We start from the raw sequence: 12411 nt of genomic DNA on the forward strand, positions 1-12411 counted from the left end.
TTCTTGACAAGTGGTGGATTTGTGAATGATGTTTCTTCTGCTTTCAATCTTCCTGCGTGACTCTTTCAGGCAGCATCAAATCTGATAGCAGTGGGAACCTCCCATGGGTTAGCACTGATATTTGGTAAGTTAAAAATAAAGTTTGGAGTTTATTTGCATTTTAATGATCTTTAAAAAATGCAAACACAAGCCAAAAAAACCCAGCCTGATTTATAACTGCAGGCTGGGTTTCTTCCATGTTGTTTGTGCTAAATGTGTTTTTCTTTCAGTAAAGAAATGAAGCAGAAGTAATATTTGTCATCCTTATTCATGTTTCTTCTGCATTTTGTGTATCTGGCACTTTGATATTGAGAAATTTAGCTCTGTGTGAATTGTCTAAAGAGCCTTTTCTGTGTTTGAATAGAAAATACTCTGTTTTCATGTGGAAGAAACCAGAACCTGTACACAACTATCATCACTAGTAATCTTCTGCCCTGTGACAGAATGGGTGTCAGCTTTATGGAAGTTAAGATGTGTTCCCTGGGAAGTGGGGCTTCTGACCCCTGGCTGCCTGCAGACCTGTGCCATGGGTGTCTCCTTCCCTGCCCTTCCCCTGCACCAGGCAGGCACCTCTGTGTCCCTTCATTCTGTCATTCTGTTCTTCCTCTTATCACCAAACTTTCTTATAAGCTTTTCTGAGCTTGTGCCTCTGTTTGCCCCCTCACCAGCTGGGCCACAACAGCTCTTCAGCTGTTCCCAGTCACATTCAGGTTTTGTGCCTTTTGTCTATGCAGCACCTGGTTCTTAACCAGGTTAGAAATTTCAGTGTATTTATTGAGGCTGGTTGAAATTCTTGGAGACCAAGAAGTTACGGGGGACAGGGTACTCCAGATAGATGGGAAAGACTCTGACAGTGCATGACCCACCTTCCTGAGTATTTAGACATTGAACTATTTGATCCCATTTGCTTAATCCAGTATTGAAACAATTCTGCTCCCTGAAGGAAAGGTGGAGTGAAGAGAGCCTCGGATCCCTCCCAAAGGTCCATGGTGCTGGGTAAGGGGCAGTGGATCAAGCTGCACTGAGGGAAGCCCTGATGAAGATTTTCATCCTGAGGGTGTTGAAGCATTAGATAAGAGTTGAGACAGGTTGTGCAGTCTCTTTGCTTGGGGATATTCAGAACTCAGCAAGGCCCTGAGCTGGCTGGTCTCTTTGACCTTGCTTGGAGCAGCAGGACTGGGCCAGAGGCCTCCATGCACAGCTTAGAGCTGAAGTTACTCTATGAGTCTGTGCTGTAATTTAAAGGTGATGAGGAATGGAAGTAAAGTGTCCAGTTTTGTTTCAGAATGCTTCCTGGACACTTATTCTCTGCTGAATTCCTTCAGTTCTGTAACTAAAGCTGGGGCATTGACCCCAATGCTCTCAGATCTATCTAAAGAGAGAAACCTTGGCAGGATATGGCTGTAGAAGGCTTTGTTGTGTGCAAAGAGAGGATTGGAGATCTGGCTTGGGTTTATTCTGAAATTTAAACCAAGAGTTTATGTCTGTAGACCAGTCAATATCTGTACTTTTTTTTATTAGATGTGTAGATTAGGGTCAGACTTACTCCCTGAAGGTTTGTAAGGTGTGTGCAGGGTTTATACTGTACAATGGGAACATAACACCTTTTTTGAATGCAAAAATGTAGGTCCATTTTCTGGTTGAATGAATTTCTCTGAATTGTTGTGTCATTCACATATTTTAAAACTTTATTTTTTTCTTTCATAAATTTGACTTCAGCTAATTTGTCTCTCCTCCTAAGTCCACCTATACTCATGACTTGTCTGCTGTGTCCTTACTATAGAAGACTTGGGAAACTTTCGTTCTTTGAAGCATTTTTTGAATGCTTCTGTTGGCTCCTGAAACATTATCACAGGACAGTTCTCAGACTGCACGTGTAACATGGAAAAGCAAACTTTTCTTCTGGATTAGTGTTGGATTAGATGCCAAGTTTGACATCCTGGAAGTGTTGCAGAAGAGGTGGTAGGAGGGGATGTCTGGAGGCCTGGAGACACTCTCCTCCGGTACCTGCTTCAGGGCCACGTACTCTGGCAGGGGGGAAAAATCCTCCTGACCCATCTAAACCTCTCTGTCTGCTATTTCTGGGGTTTGCTGCTTGTTCCATGATCTGACATTAATGGGGAGGGTTGGTGCTCTCAGATTTTACCTATCTTTCACGTAGTTTATCTGCTATTTGGTGGTGGTTACCACATTTGGATAATGACAGGTTTTTTATGCCTTAGGAAAATGACCCTTAGCTTGTTTCTAGGGTTGTGCTTGCTTGGAGGATTTTATTTTTCATTTTGATGTAAAGGAGGTCCATCTTTCTGCCAAAATCCTTCTCAAACTTGTTTGCAGTTGTGAGTGCTGTGCAAATGAACGATTATGCTGTGTGCCATGACTTGGCTTGAGGATTGCGAGCTGGAGTGGAGCAGTGCTCTCCCAGCAAGCCTACAGCAATACACAAATACTCTTTGGAGGTTTCTTTATCCATTTTTCTAGAAGAGCAGAGGTTTTACACTACTCAAAAACTAGAACTTAAGCACAACTCAATGACGTGTCATTTTTCATAAAGACTTGTTCCAGACAAAAGAATTCTTTCTGTATAGCTAAATTTTGTTTTGATTAGTGTGGTACGACTATTTATTTTTATTTTCTCTGCTGTTTGTAAAACTTACGGTGAGTGTCCTGAGTCTTTGCTGAGGTATGACAGCATTAAAACTAGATTTTGGGAGTCTTTTTTTTTTTAATTAATGGGGAGTTGATTTACTGGCTTGTGGTAACTGGGTGAAAATAGTTTTACCAGTTACATTACTGTGAACTTCCAGTTTTATTTCCTCTCAGATTTCTGTTTTTTGGTCTTCAGTGCAATGAAGTTCAAATTTATAAGCTCACCTTTAAACTGCTTGGTTTTAGAACACTAACCATCACAGCATCATTTCTTGAATAAATCAGAAGGGGAAACATTAACCAAAGGAAACACTCAGCAAAATCTGAGGGTTCTCTGTCTTTGGAGATTGTCGCATATGTGCTGTTCATTGCTTCACTCCTTCCTTTTTTATTGATTTCTGGTTTTTCTCTCCTCTTTTGGCCCTTTCTGTGTGGACTGAAAGGCAAAGGTACGGTACCACTGCTGTGTGCATGTCCCTGCATGACCAGCCCCTGTGCTGCCCAGGTTGCATGTTGTCTGTGCCAGGATTTCAGGGGCAGCTCAGCAGTGAGGCAGTGCAGGAACCATTCAGTGGATGATGCTGCTGGGAATTGCTTAGTGGGTGCATGTGCACTGCACACTCCCAGATTCTCCAGGCAGGAACAGCAGAGGAGCAGGTAAAGGTGATTGTTATAATGTCCTAGAGCAGCAGGTGCACAGCTGTCTGTGAAGGTGGTGTTTCAGGGCAGGACAAGGCTCTTCTATGAAATCACCATCCACCCAGAGCATTGCCTGGCACTGTGCCTAATAAAACGAGTAGTGTGTCAGTAATTCTGCAGGAAATCAAGCAGGCCTTTCAAACGCAGGAAAATCAGGGCGTAAGGAAAAGATCTTGATGAAAACCTGGTGATCTGAGCAGTATCAACTTCTGCAGTGCTATGCTCATTTCTGAATGCATTTCATGCTGGAAAGCGCCTTCTTTCACGTTCACAAACTTGTCTTTATTCTGTACATTCAGAATCTTATCTAGGTGCCTTCTCATTTTGACTTCAGACTCTGAGAGCAACGCAGTTACTGCCAGAAAATTTTCAGATGAAGAATTGCCTTATGTAAATTGAAAAATTAAAAACATTTTTTGACAATTGATAGCCACCTTTGTTTCAAGCATTTGGCAAAAGCTTTTTATGTTTAATCCTAAATGTACCTTACTTCCAAGCTGATAGTACAAGTCTGGAAAATCATCAGATCAGCTTTGATAACCTTTTGCTTTTGTCTGTTTTTATTACTTTGCCAGCTTACTAGTAGAAGCTCATTGATCCTCTGATCTTGTTTTGCCTTGGAAGCAACTTCATCCATAGTATAGTTGGGGTTTTTTTTAAAAAAAATCTTATCTAATGGCTCTTAATTGTGTGTCATCTTTTAACTGTCTGGAAACAAGAACAAGTACTGGATTGGTCATACAAATGACTTAATTTTGGGATACAATAGGGGTCTTGTTTGTTTTGAATTGACATTGCAGGTGAGGGAAAAAGAAAATGGCTTTTGAGAGTTCCTGTGGGGATACATATAAAGATGTAAACCTTTTCAGAGAAAGCTGTGGAAGATTCTCCTTTTTCATGCCTGAGAGGAAACAGGTTATGGATTGACTCACTGACAGGCTTAAGCTGAAGTGGAAGGTACTTCCATGAATGAAGAAGTCATTCACCTTTAATATAAAGAGCTGCAGTGTTCCCCTATTTTCAAATTGATTTTTATGGTTAGCAGGTAGTATTTTTGTAAATGAGCTGCATTTCCAGGCCTCTGGAACAAGAATTATTTCTTTGGATCTTGACACCATTTGGAGAATATCTCTCTGTGAAACTTGTTTTCCAGCTGTAGCTCTGTTTTCTCTGAACTTTCATGGAAATCCTTCATCTTCTTTTTCCTTGACCTGTTCTGATCTATGTGGTGAACACCCCTGTCACAGTGATGTCAAGGTGTGTCCTAGTAGCATGGCCAAGGATATTTTCTCCTCACCCTGAGCAGTGCTTTAGAGTAATCCAGGAGTTCAGCTGTTGTTCTTGCTGGTGATTAATTTGCTGGTTCTGTGCAGAGTGATAAATGCATTGCTTTGGGTAAGAAATGCAGGATACATCCATGCTCTGTTTCACAGCCAGCACGTTCCTGGCAGTGCTGCAGCTTGGAGAAACGTGTCCCATGACTTGGGCACATCTTGCAGGGTGCTTCTGGTGCTCAGCTCTGTTTCCTTGATCCAATCCTTTCCCTTCCTTGCTCTAGGTGAATCCTGCACACAGTGTTATTGTGGTGTTCCTGATGTATTTCACATCCCTGTAATCTTCATTCCAACAGTTCTCACAAAGCATCTTTTCCCACTCCCTCACTCAAAAGCAGGACCAAAGCAGAGATGGGTGGAAGAAGCAGCTCCAGAACGTTTTCCTTAGCTTTTGAGAGCAGTGCACCAAAGACAGGCAGAGGGATCTCATCCAAACTCCTGAAGAGCAGCATCTTGTAAAGCATTTGAGTCTCTCATGGTGGGAGCCTCCAAGAACTTGGCACAGACAGAGGTGCCCATGGTCTGTGTTGTGCAGGAGTGGACAGGGCATGGCTCTGCAAGCAGTGGCACCTCCTTTGCAGCAGCCTGTGGCTCAGGGAGGGAGTTCCTTTATAGAGTAAGAGCTGAGTGCACCCGAACTCATCAGGCATTTTAACTGTGCAGCTTGGAGACAGAAGTGCCTTTTCCTTCCAGCCTCTGGCCTTCAGCAACCAAAACCAAGGAGTAAAATTACAAAATAAGAATAAAATTATGACATAGAATTGCACTTACCAAAAGCCTCTGTTGTGGTTTTGTAGTTGATGTTCAAATGCAGAAATACAAGGCTCGGAAAGTAGAATTAATTTTCTGTCATCTTCATTGCTGCAACTTAAGCACTGTTGGAGAATAGTAAAAGGAAAGCTAGATACTGCTTTGATTTTTCTAGTAGTTTCTTTTTCTGTATGTAATACCTCTGCATTTCTATATTTCCTGTCCCTGGTTTGTACTTTCAAAAATAATTTTTGTATTTCCCTGCAAGGCAGTGTCCCACTCTTTCTGTTCTAACATGAGCTCTCATCTTGTAAACCCCTTTTTAGAAGAACTGAACTGTAAGTCTTTGAATTGTTAATGTACCCCAGGTGAATTGTAGGTGTAAATGATTGCATGATGTTAATTTTAACCATTGCTCTTCCTTTAATTTCTTACCAATTGTTCTGCTCCAGATCAGAACCAGGCTCTCCGGCTGTGTCTGGGCAGCACCGCGGTTGGGGCCCAGTACGGGGCCATCTCTGCTCTCAGCATCAACAATGACTGTTCCAGGCTGCTCTGTGGCTTTGCAAAAGGACAGGTAATTCCCAAAGGATGAGCTGCTCCAGTGCTCTGCCCTGCAAGGTTACCTGGAGGTGGCAACAGCTCCAAGCCAAGCCCCCTCAGTCTGTAGCTGTGTGTTGGCTGGTTCAGTGCTCAGAAGCAGCACACGTGGCATGATGTGCCCTGAGCTTCTTGGGGCAGGCAGCCAATTCCTGCTGAATCAGGTTGCTGGGGGAGTTTTCTGTAGAGGAAGTGAGTAATGCAGAATATAGCAAAGGGTTCAATTAGTTGTGACATAATTCCTGTTAAACTCAAAGGTGCAATGGCTCACTGGGACAAGCAGTTTAGTCTTTCTAGGTCACTCTCCGAGATCTGTGCATGGTAATTAAAGCTGTTTTTTACTGTGGTGATGACTTGAAATTCTTGAAACTCATATGTAACCCCAAAATTAATTTTTGCTAATACCTTACTTGTGTGACAAAAGTAGCATAGCTTTTGAATGTAGGGAAAAGGGGTTGAGTCTGGTGTAGTTTTATGCCCTTCTAAAAACCAAAGGAGAGAAAGCAATTCCTGAGCAAAAATAACAAGACTAAACCAAAATAGGTGGACATTACCTTTGTAACATTTAGAGGAATACAAAGAAGGCTACTTTTTCTTTTTACATTCATTTCCCTTTGGTCCTTTGGCTTTCACCTTCAGAGTAGATAAAACACACCCCTGTGCCTATGGTAGGACTACATGACAGCCTGCTGCAGGCCATGTGAAAATACTTAATTCATGCAGAGCAGCAGCTGGTTTTAAATGATGCTCAGATAAAACATTTTGGAGCAACAGCTCTGAAACATCTGGTCTAGAAGTGTTGATAGATGATTTATAGGATCACATAAAGTACTATTTCCCATAAAAAAAGTTTTATTCAGATTGTAATCTCAGCTCTTCTGGGCAGTTACGCAGTGAGTAGTTAATACTCTTCAGTTACGCAGTGAGCGGTTTGGGACTTCCTGCTTCTTAGTTGAGAAATTGCTTGAACTTAATATTAAGTACAAGCCAAGGTCTGTCCTCCTACCTGACTTGTCATGCTGAGCAAGCTCAGGAGGAGAGGAGGGACAAGGTTCGTGGTAGCCATGGAGATGCTTGAGTTTTGCTCAGGGGTGTTTAGAGATTTTTCACCTGTTCACTGGTTCTGTGAGAGAAATGCATTGGACCCGTTGGGTGGTAACAGAGTTACCTTACACTCTTTAATGTTGTTATCAGGCAGATAGCTGTGAGGTGAGGGAGATTGGGCAGGTGGGGAGAGCTGTCCAAAAGGGCACGATTCAGAGTTGAGATAACACGTGGTGTCAACTCTAAGCAGACAAGTGAACTGCTTGGAAAAACAGGACAGGAGCAGATTTCAGGTCACTTTGCTTTGATATGAAACCCCTACTAACCCAGGGTGATAATGTCAGTATAGGAATTTGTTGCTGTACTGTAATGCATGAAGCGATGGAGAGAACTCCTTGACAATGAATGTGTGCTGAGCACAATCTGCTTGCAGATCACCATGTGGGATCTGGCCAGTGGGAAGCTGCTGCGATCAATAACAGATGCCCACCCCCCAGGAACAGCCATTTTGCACATCAAGGTAATAAACGCTAAATGTACTCCTTTTAGCCCACTTTTGTTCAGTCAGATGTGGTGACTTTCCTTGTCCAGTACTTTTGAATTTTATATGAGAGCAGCTACCTATGGCAGTGGTATCCAGAGATGAGAAAAATGAGCAGAAATTCTATTTTAAAGTGAAACTGAGTATACTGACATAACAGTTTTGGCTGTGAGTTGTACTGTAACAAACAACATTTGTTGTCTGTTATAACTCCTCTCTCCAGTGCCAAAATATATGAAGAATTAGTTGTTAGAACACATTTCTCTAAAACTTGCAGTGTTTTGACCTGGATACATGACGTGCCAGCTTCCAACTTAAAAGAATTTGAACTGTAGAAAGTAGCTTCTGTCAGCAGTTTTTCAAATAGGTTGTTGGGAATGTTTTGGGTTGAAAGAGAAGTCATCTATGGCTTCTTGTTCAGCATAGTGTTATTGTCATACACAGAAAATCGTGTCTGAATTTGTGCCTGGCTTTGTTTTATATGTGCTCAGATGTTTGTGGGCCTTAGAGATTCTGGCTTGCAAACACCTCCAGAAGTGTCCCCAGCTGAGACTGTGATCCTTTATTTTTCTGAATTATTTGGTATCATTAGAAGTTCTGGGTGTTTCTGATTTGGGTCTGTCTGTAACTGCAGCCCATCCACCAGCTCTGGCCCCAACCCATGGGCTTGAGGCTGAAAGCCCTTCTAGAGGCAGCTCAGGTTTTGGTGTGCTGTAGTTCTGAGCTGCAGCAGAAAGTAGTGGGGCTTTGGTACCAAAATCTGGCAACAGGGCTTGCTGAGGGAATGAAGGTGAAGCACAAACCTTGCTTTTCTTGCACATCATAAAAAATGCCCATAATTGTCTCAACTTAATATGTTAAAGGTGTCTTTCTGTAGGTGCACTGCTTGTACTCTGTGTGCTGTTAGTACTGCCATAGCATGTATTTTTACATCCATTTGTTTGTAGTTTATTTCTTAGGGCCATTTTAATCTTGTTTTCTGCTCAGTTTACAGATGATCCAACACTTGCAATTTGCAATGACAGCGGAGGCTCCGTGTTTGAACTGTCATTTAAGTAAGACATTAACTCTACCCATAGAAAGTACAAGAAACCAATTCTGGGTCATAGTTTCTAAAACCTGAGGAGTAAAGACCCCATTGAAACCAATAAAGCTACTGCCTGAATGTTGAAGGTGTAATTTAGGGCTGCAGTGTAATTTCTCAGCTGAAGCAAGATGCTGTGTGGCAGTGCAGTAGTCAAAGAGCACCCTTAGTTGTTAAGGTGTCACTGTATTGCCCAGAATTTGGCACTCCTTGTGGGCTCTTAGTAGCTGTCACAAAAGTGCTGCCTCTCGTTTTGCCTTGGCTCATTAGTGAGAGCTGTGCTTCAGCAGCTGCTCATTTTTCTCTTGGCCTCTTCAACAGGAGGAAGGACAAGGAGGAAGGATTGACAGTCAATCTGATCAAGTCCACGGATTTCCCAAACATCATTGTCAGATAGGATCTTAAGGAATTCTTGTCTGTATCTGAGCAGCTGTGTGGGGTTGCCTCCAGTGACACATCAGAGGTGATCCCTGGAGCTGTGCAAGGGACTTTTTGGAAGGAGTATTTATGAAGGATCACTCCTGAGATCGTTGGGCTGCCGCCAAGCTGATCTGTGCTCTTTGCAGGAGGGTTATGGGAGTGAGGACGTGCGAGTCTCGGTGTCTCTTCAGTGGCTCCAAGGGGGAAGTTTGCTGTATTGAGCCATTGCACGCAAAAGTTGATTTGAGAGACCATCCTATCACCCAGTATTCACTGCTGGCCATGGCCTCCCTCACTAAGGTAACTTGCTGCTTGCAGGAGGCTTGATGTGAGAGATTTCAAAGGAGAAGTTCTCTGCTATATACTCAAACATTTTATTTTGCCTTGTTGCTTTCCTTGAAGATTCTGGTTATTGGCCTGAAGCCATCTCTGAAAGTGTGGATGACCTTTCCCTACGGCCGTGTGAGTAATGAAGCCAAACAGGTGCTTTTTGGGTTATGGCTACAAACATTCTCTTGGAGGGAAGGAGATGAGATCAGGAACAGGTGTTTTGTACCACAGCACTGTGGAATTGCAGTGATAATCTGTGGGTCTGATGTGTGCAGATTATGGCAGAGAGGAGGTGAGAAGCTGCTTCCAGCTGTACCTCTGTGAAGATGCTGATTTTCTCAAATAAGCAGGAGGGAGCCCCTCAGCTTCTTGTCTTTCCTGCTGCAGCCTGGATGCACCCACAGGTGGGATGTTGACCTGATTATGGCTGCAATCACCTTGGACTGGGGCTACTGTTTTACATTAGACCCACACAGCAGACCCCTTAATTACAGGGACAGGAACCAAGAGGATTTAGAGCGTTAAACAGTCTTCTAAACTGTTGATTATTCATTTTCACTAGTCAATGGCATAATTCTTCCTGGAAAAGCAGCTGGGGGCAAGGTGTGGGATAGGCTGTGTTAGGAGAATGGAGACAAGGCTGGTATCAAACTGCAGCTTGTTATATGTATCCATGTGGGATTGGCTCTACCCTGAGCAGCTCGGATACCAGTGGTGTTATGTCTGGGTGTCCACTTTGCCAAGGACACACACTGCTCCAAAACATGTGGCTGGACCAAAGAGCACAAACTGCTGCCAGGAATTTGCTTTGCAGCCCCTGTGTACAAGGCACAGTCAGTGTAAAGCCACATGTTCTGGAGCTGAGGGTCTGCCTGGTGTGCCTTAACCACTGGCTGTGCTTTTTGTGTGACAGATGGACCCTTCGAGTGTCCCTCTGCTGGCGTGGCACTTTGTGGCTGTGCAGAACTCGGTAAACCCCATGCTTGCCTTCTGTCGAGGAGACGTCGTGCACTTTCTTCTGGTGAGCCTGGGCTGTTTTGTGCTGCATCCAGGTGGTCACGTCTCATCCACACATTCAGGGATTGAGCCTCTGTCTCGGTGACAGTGTGAGACCTGAGCATGCTGGGACCAGCTGCAGCTTCCCACTGGCTTGGGAAAACCAGCCTGGTGGTCACTGCTCTTCAGCTGCAGTGGTGCCCATGCCTGGAGGCATGAGATTTATCTGTTCCAGAAGTATTGATTTGCAGTGTGTTTCTACTGGAGGTATAAGAGTGTGGATTGTTTTCAGGGAGAGCATGTGAATTTGAGACACCATCTTAGTTTTCGTTTTAAAACATGAGTCTGGGAAAAAATTGTATAAAACACTAAGAAAAGAGCTTTCGGTCCTGTTGGTGTTTGACTTCAGGGCATGGTGTTTAGGTCTAACATCCTGTTTAGGTCTGCAGCAGTTACACATGCAGATATGGTTGTTTAGAGACAATTTCATGCTGATTTCAGTATGAGAGCAATACCTAGGCTTCTGAAAATCTGGTGTTTTGGAGTGCTAAGTTTGTTGCCCAGCTCTGCTATCATGTTGGACCTTAAGCTTTGTTTAAGCACCCAGATGTTGTGTTGTCTGGATTGAGTCCTCTTTCTCCTCTCTCATCTCTCTTGGTAAAAGTGGGAGAAAGAAAAGGGTGCATGTTTAAGCTTGTCTTGGTGAGATGTTTGTCTGGAGGGAGCTCCATACTCCTGGAGTCAGTGTGGTGCCCTGTGGGAACTGAGAGGCTGAACTGAAGGAAGTCTTTGAGTCTGAGTCAGCCTTGTCTGATTTTTCTTTAGGTCAAGAGGGATGATACTGGTGCAATCCACGTCACGAAGCAGAGACAGCTTCATCTGCACTATGATCTCATCAACTTTACTGTAAGTCTCTGTACTGCAGAATGGTTAAATTTTTTTTGCACTGGTTTTCTTGTAAATCTGTCTCAGTAGCTCTTAGTTCTGTGCTCTTGGCTGTGTTTATCTGGTGATGACTAACTGAAAATGTCCTTAAACTTGGGACTCTGTGGAAAACCAGCACAGTGTGGTAACCACCTGTGAACAGGTGGTGTAGTTGTCTTGGCTTTGATGCCTCTGGATAGAAAGTGTGCTGGAGCATAAACAGTGTGCCAAGAGGACAAAGCTCTGGTAGATTGCCATTTGTCTGCAGCTGTTTTCTGTGAAGATTCCATGTAATTTCTCCCCAGGAGGACCCTCCCTATCTCTGCCTTTGAAGTTATGCCTGTGTGCAGTTGTAAAGTGGCCGTGTACAGTAACAAAGCTCCTGGCCCTGCCAGAAGTCCCAGTAGGGGTACTCAGGGATATGGCCAGAGCCTGTTTCCTTGGCTCTAATGGAGAATGCATGGCTGAAATGTGGAATTCGGTGCTTTTGCAGTGGATCAACTCACGGACAGCGGTGCTGCTGGACAGTGTGGAGAAGCTGCACGTCATAGACCGTCAGACTCAGGAGGAGCTGGAGACTGTCGAGATCTCAGAGGTTCAGCTGGTCTACAACAGCAGCCACTTCAAGTCTCTGGCCACAGGGGGCAATGTCAGCGAGGCCCTGGTAGGCACTGGTGGCCTGTTTGTGTTGGCAGCTGTGTTTAAAGTAGGCCCTAAGTGGAAGCCTGAAGGGAAAAAGCCTTTGGGGACATCTCAGGAGTCACATGTGTTGGTGATGTGGGCAGCTAACAGACAGCCCATGTTTCCTTTTGTGCATTGAAGGCTGTAGGAACTGCTCCTCCCTTGCCAAGCTTTGGAATTTTCTGTCTAGGCTAAAAGCTGATGTGCTTTATTCTTTAAGAGGATTTTTTGCTTAATACACCACAGACTGGAGCACTGGTTCCTGGCAGTCAAACTGCTGTTGTAGCAACTCTCACTTCAACGGTTGTCTTCCCATCTGT

The 12411-nt window shown here is 43.9% G+C and overlaps 1 protein-coding gene across 4 annotated transcripts in view; it reads left to right on the forward strand.

Moving 5' to 3' along the window:
• The window catches only part of VPS8 (VPS8 subunit of CORVET complex), a 69591-nt gene that overhangs the window by 7331 nt on the left and 49849 nt on the right, over window positions 1-12411 (forward strand). For 3 of the 4 annotated variants that reach the window (XM_048314202.1, XM_048314206.1, XM_048314204.1), the window contains exons 6-15: window positions 70-124; window positions 3132-3137; window positions 5924-6048; window positions 7549-7635; window positions 8644-8711; window positions 9307-9460; window positions 9563-9622; window positions 10404-10511; window positions 11312-11392; window positions 11904-12074. In XM_048314202.1, coding sequence (XP_048170159.1) covers window positions 70-124; window positions 3132-3137; window positions 5924-6048; window positions 7549-7635; window positions 8644-8711; window positions 9307-9460; window positions 9563-9622; window positions 10404-10511; window positions 11312-11392; window positions 11904-12074 — 915 coding nt within the window. The remainder of the gene's footprint in view (window positions 1-69; window positions 125-3131; window positions 3138-5923; window positions 6049-7548; window positions 7636-8643; window positions 8712-9306; window positions 9461-9562; window positions 9623-10403; window positions 10512-11311; window positions 11393-11903; window positions 12075-12411) is intronic. The other variant, XM_048314203.1, reaches the window with a different exon arrangement.

This window comes from Corvus hawaiiensis, chromosome 10 (genome assembly GCF_020740725.1).
Source record: "Corvus hawaiiensis isolate bCorHaw1 chromosome 10, bCorHaw1.pri.cur, whole genome shotgun sequence".
Taxonomy (NCBI): Eukaryota; Metazoa; Chordata; class Aves; order Passeriformes; family Corvidae; genus Corvus; species Corvus hawaiiensis.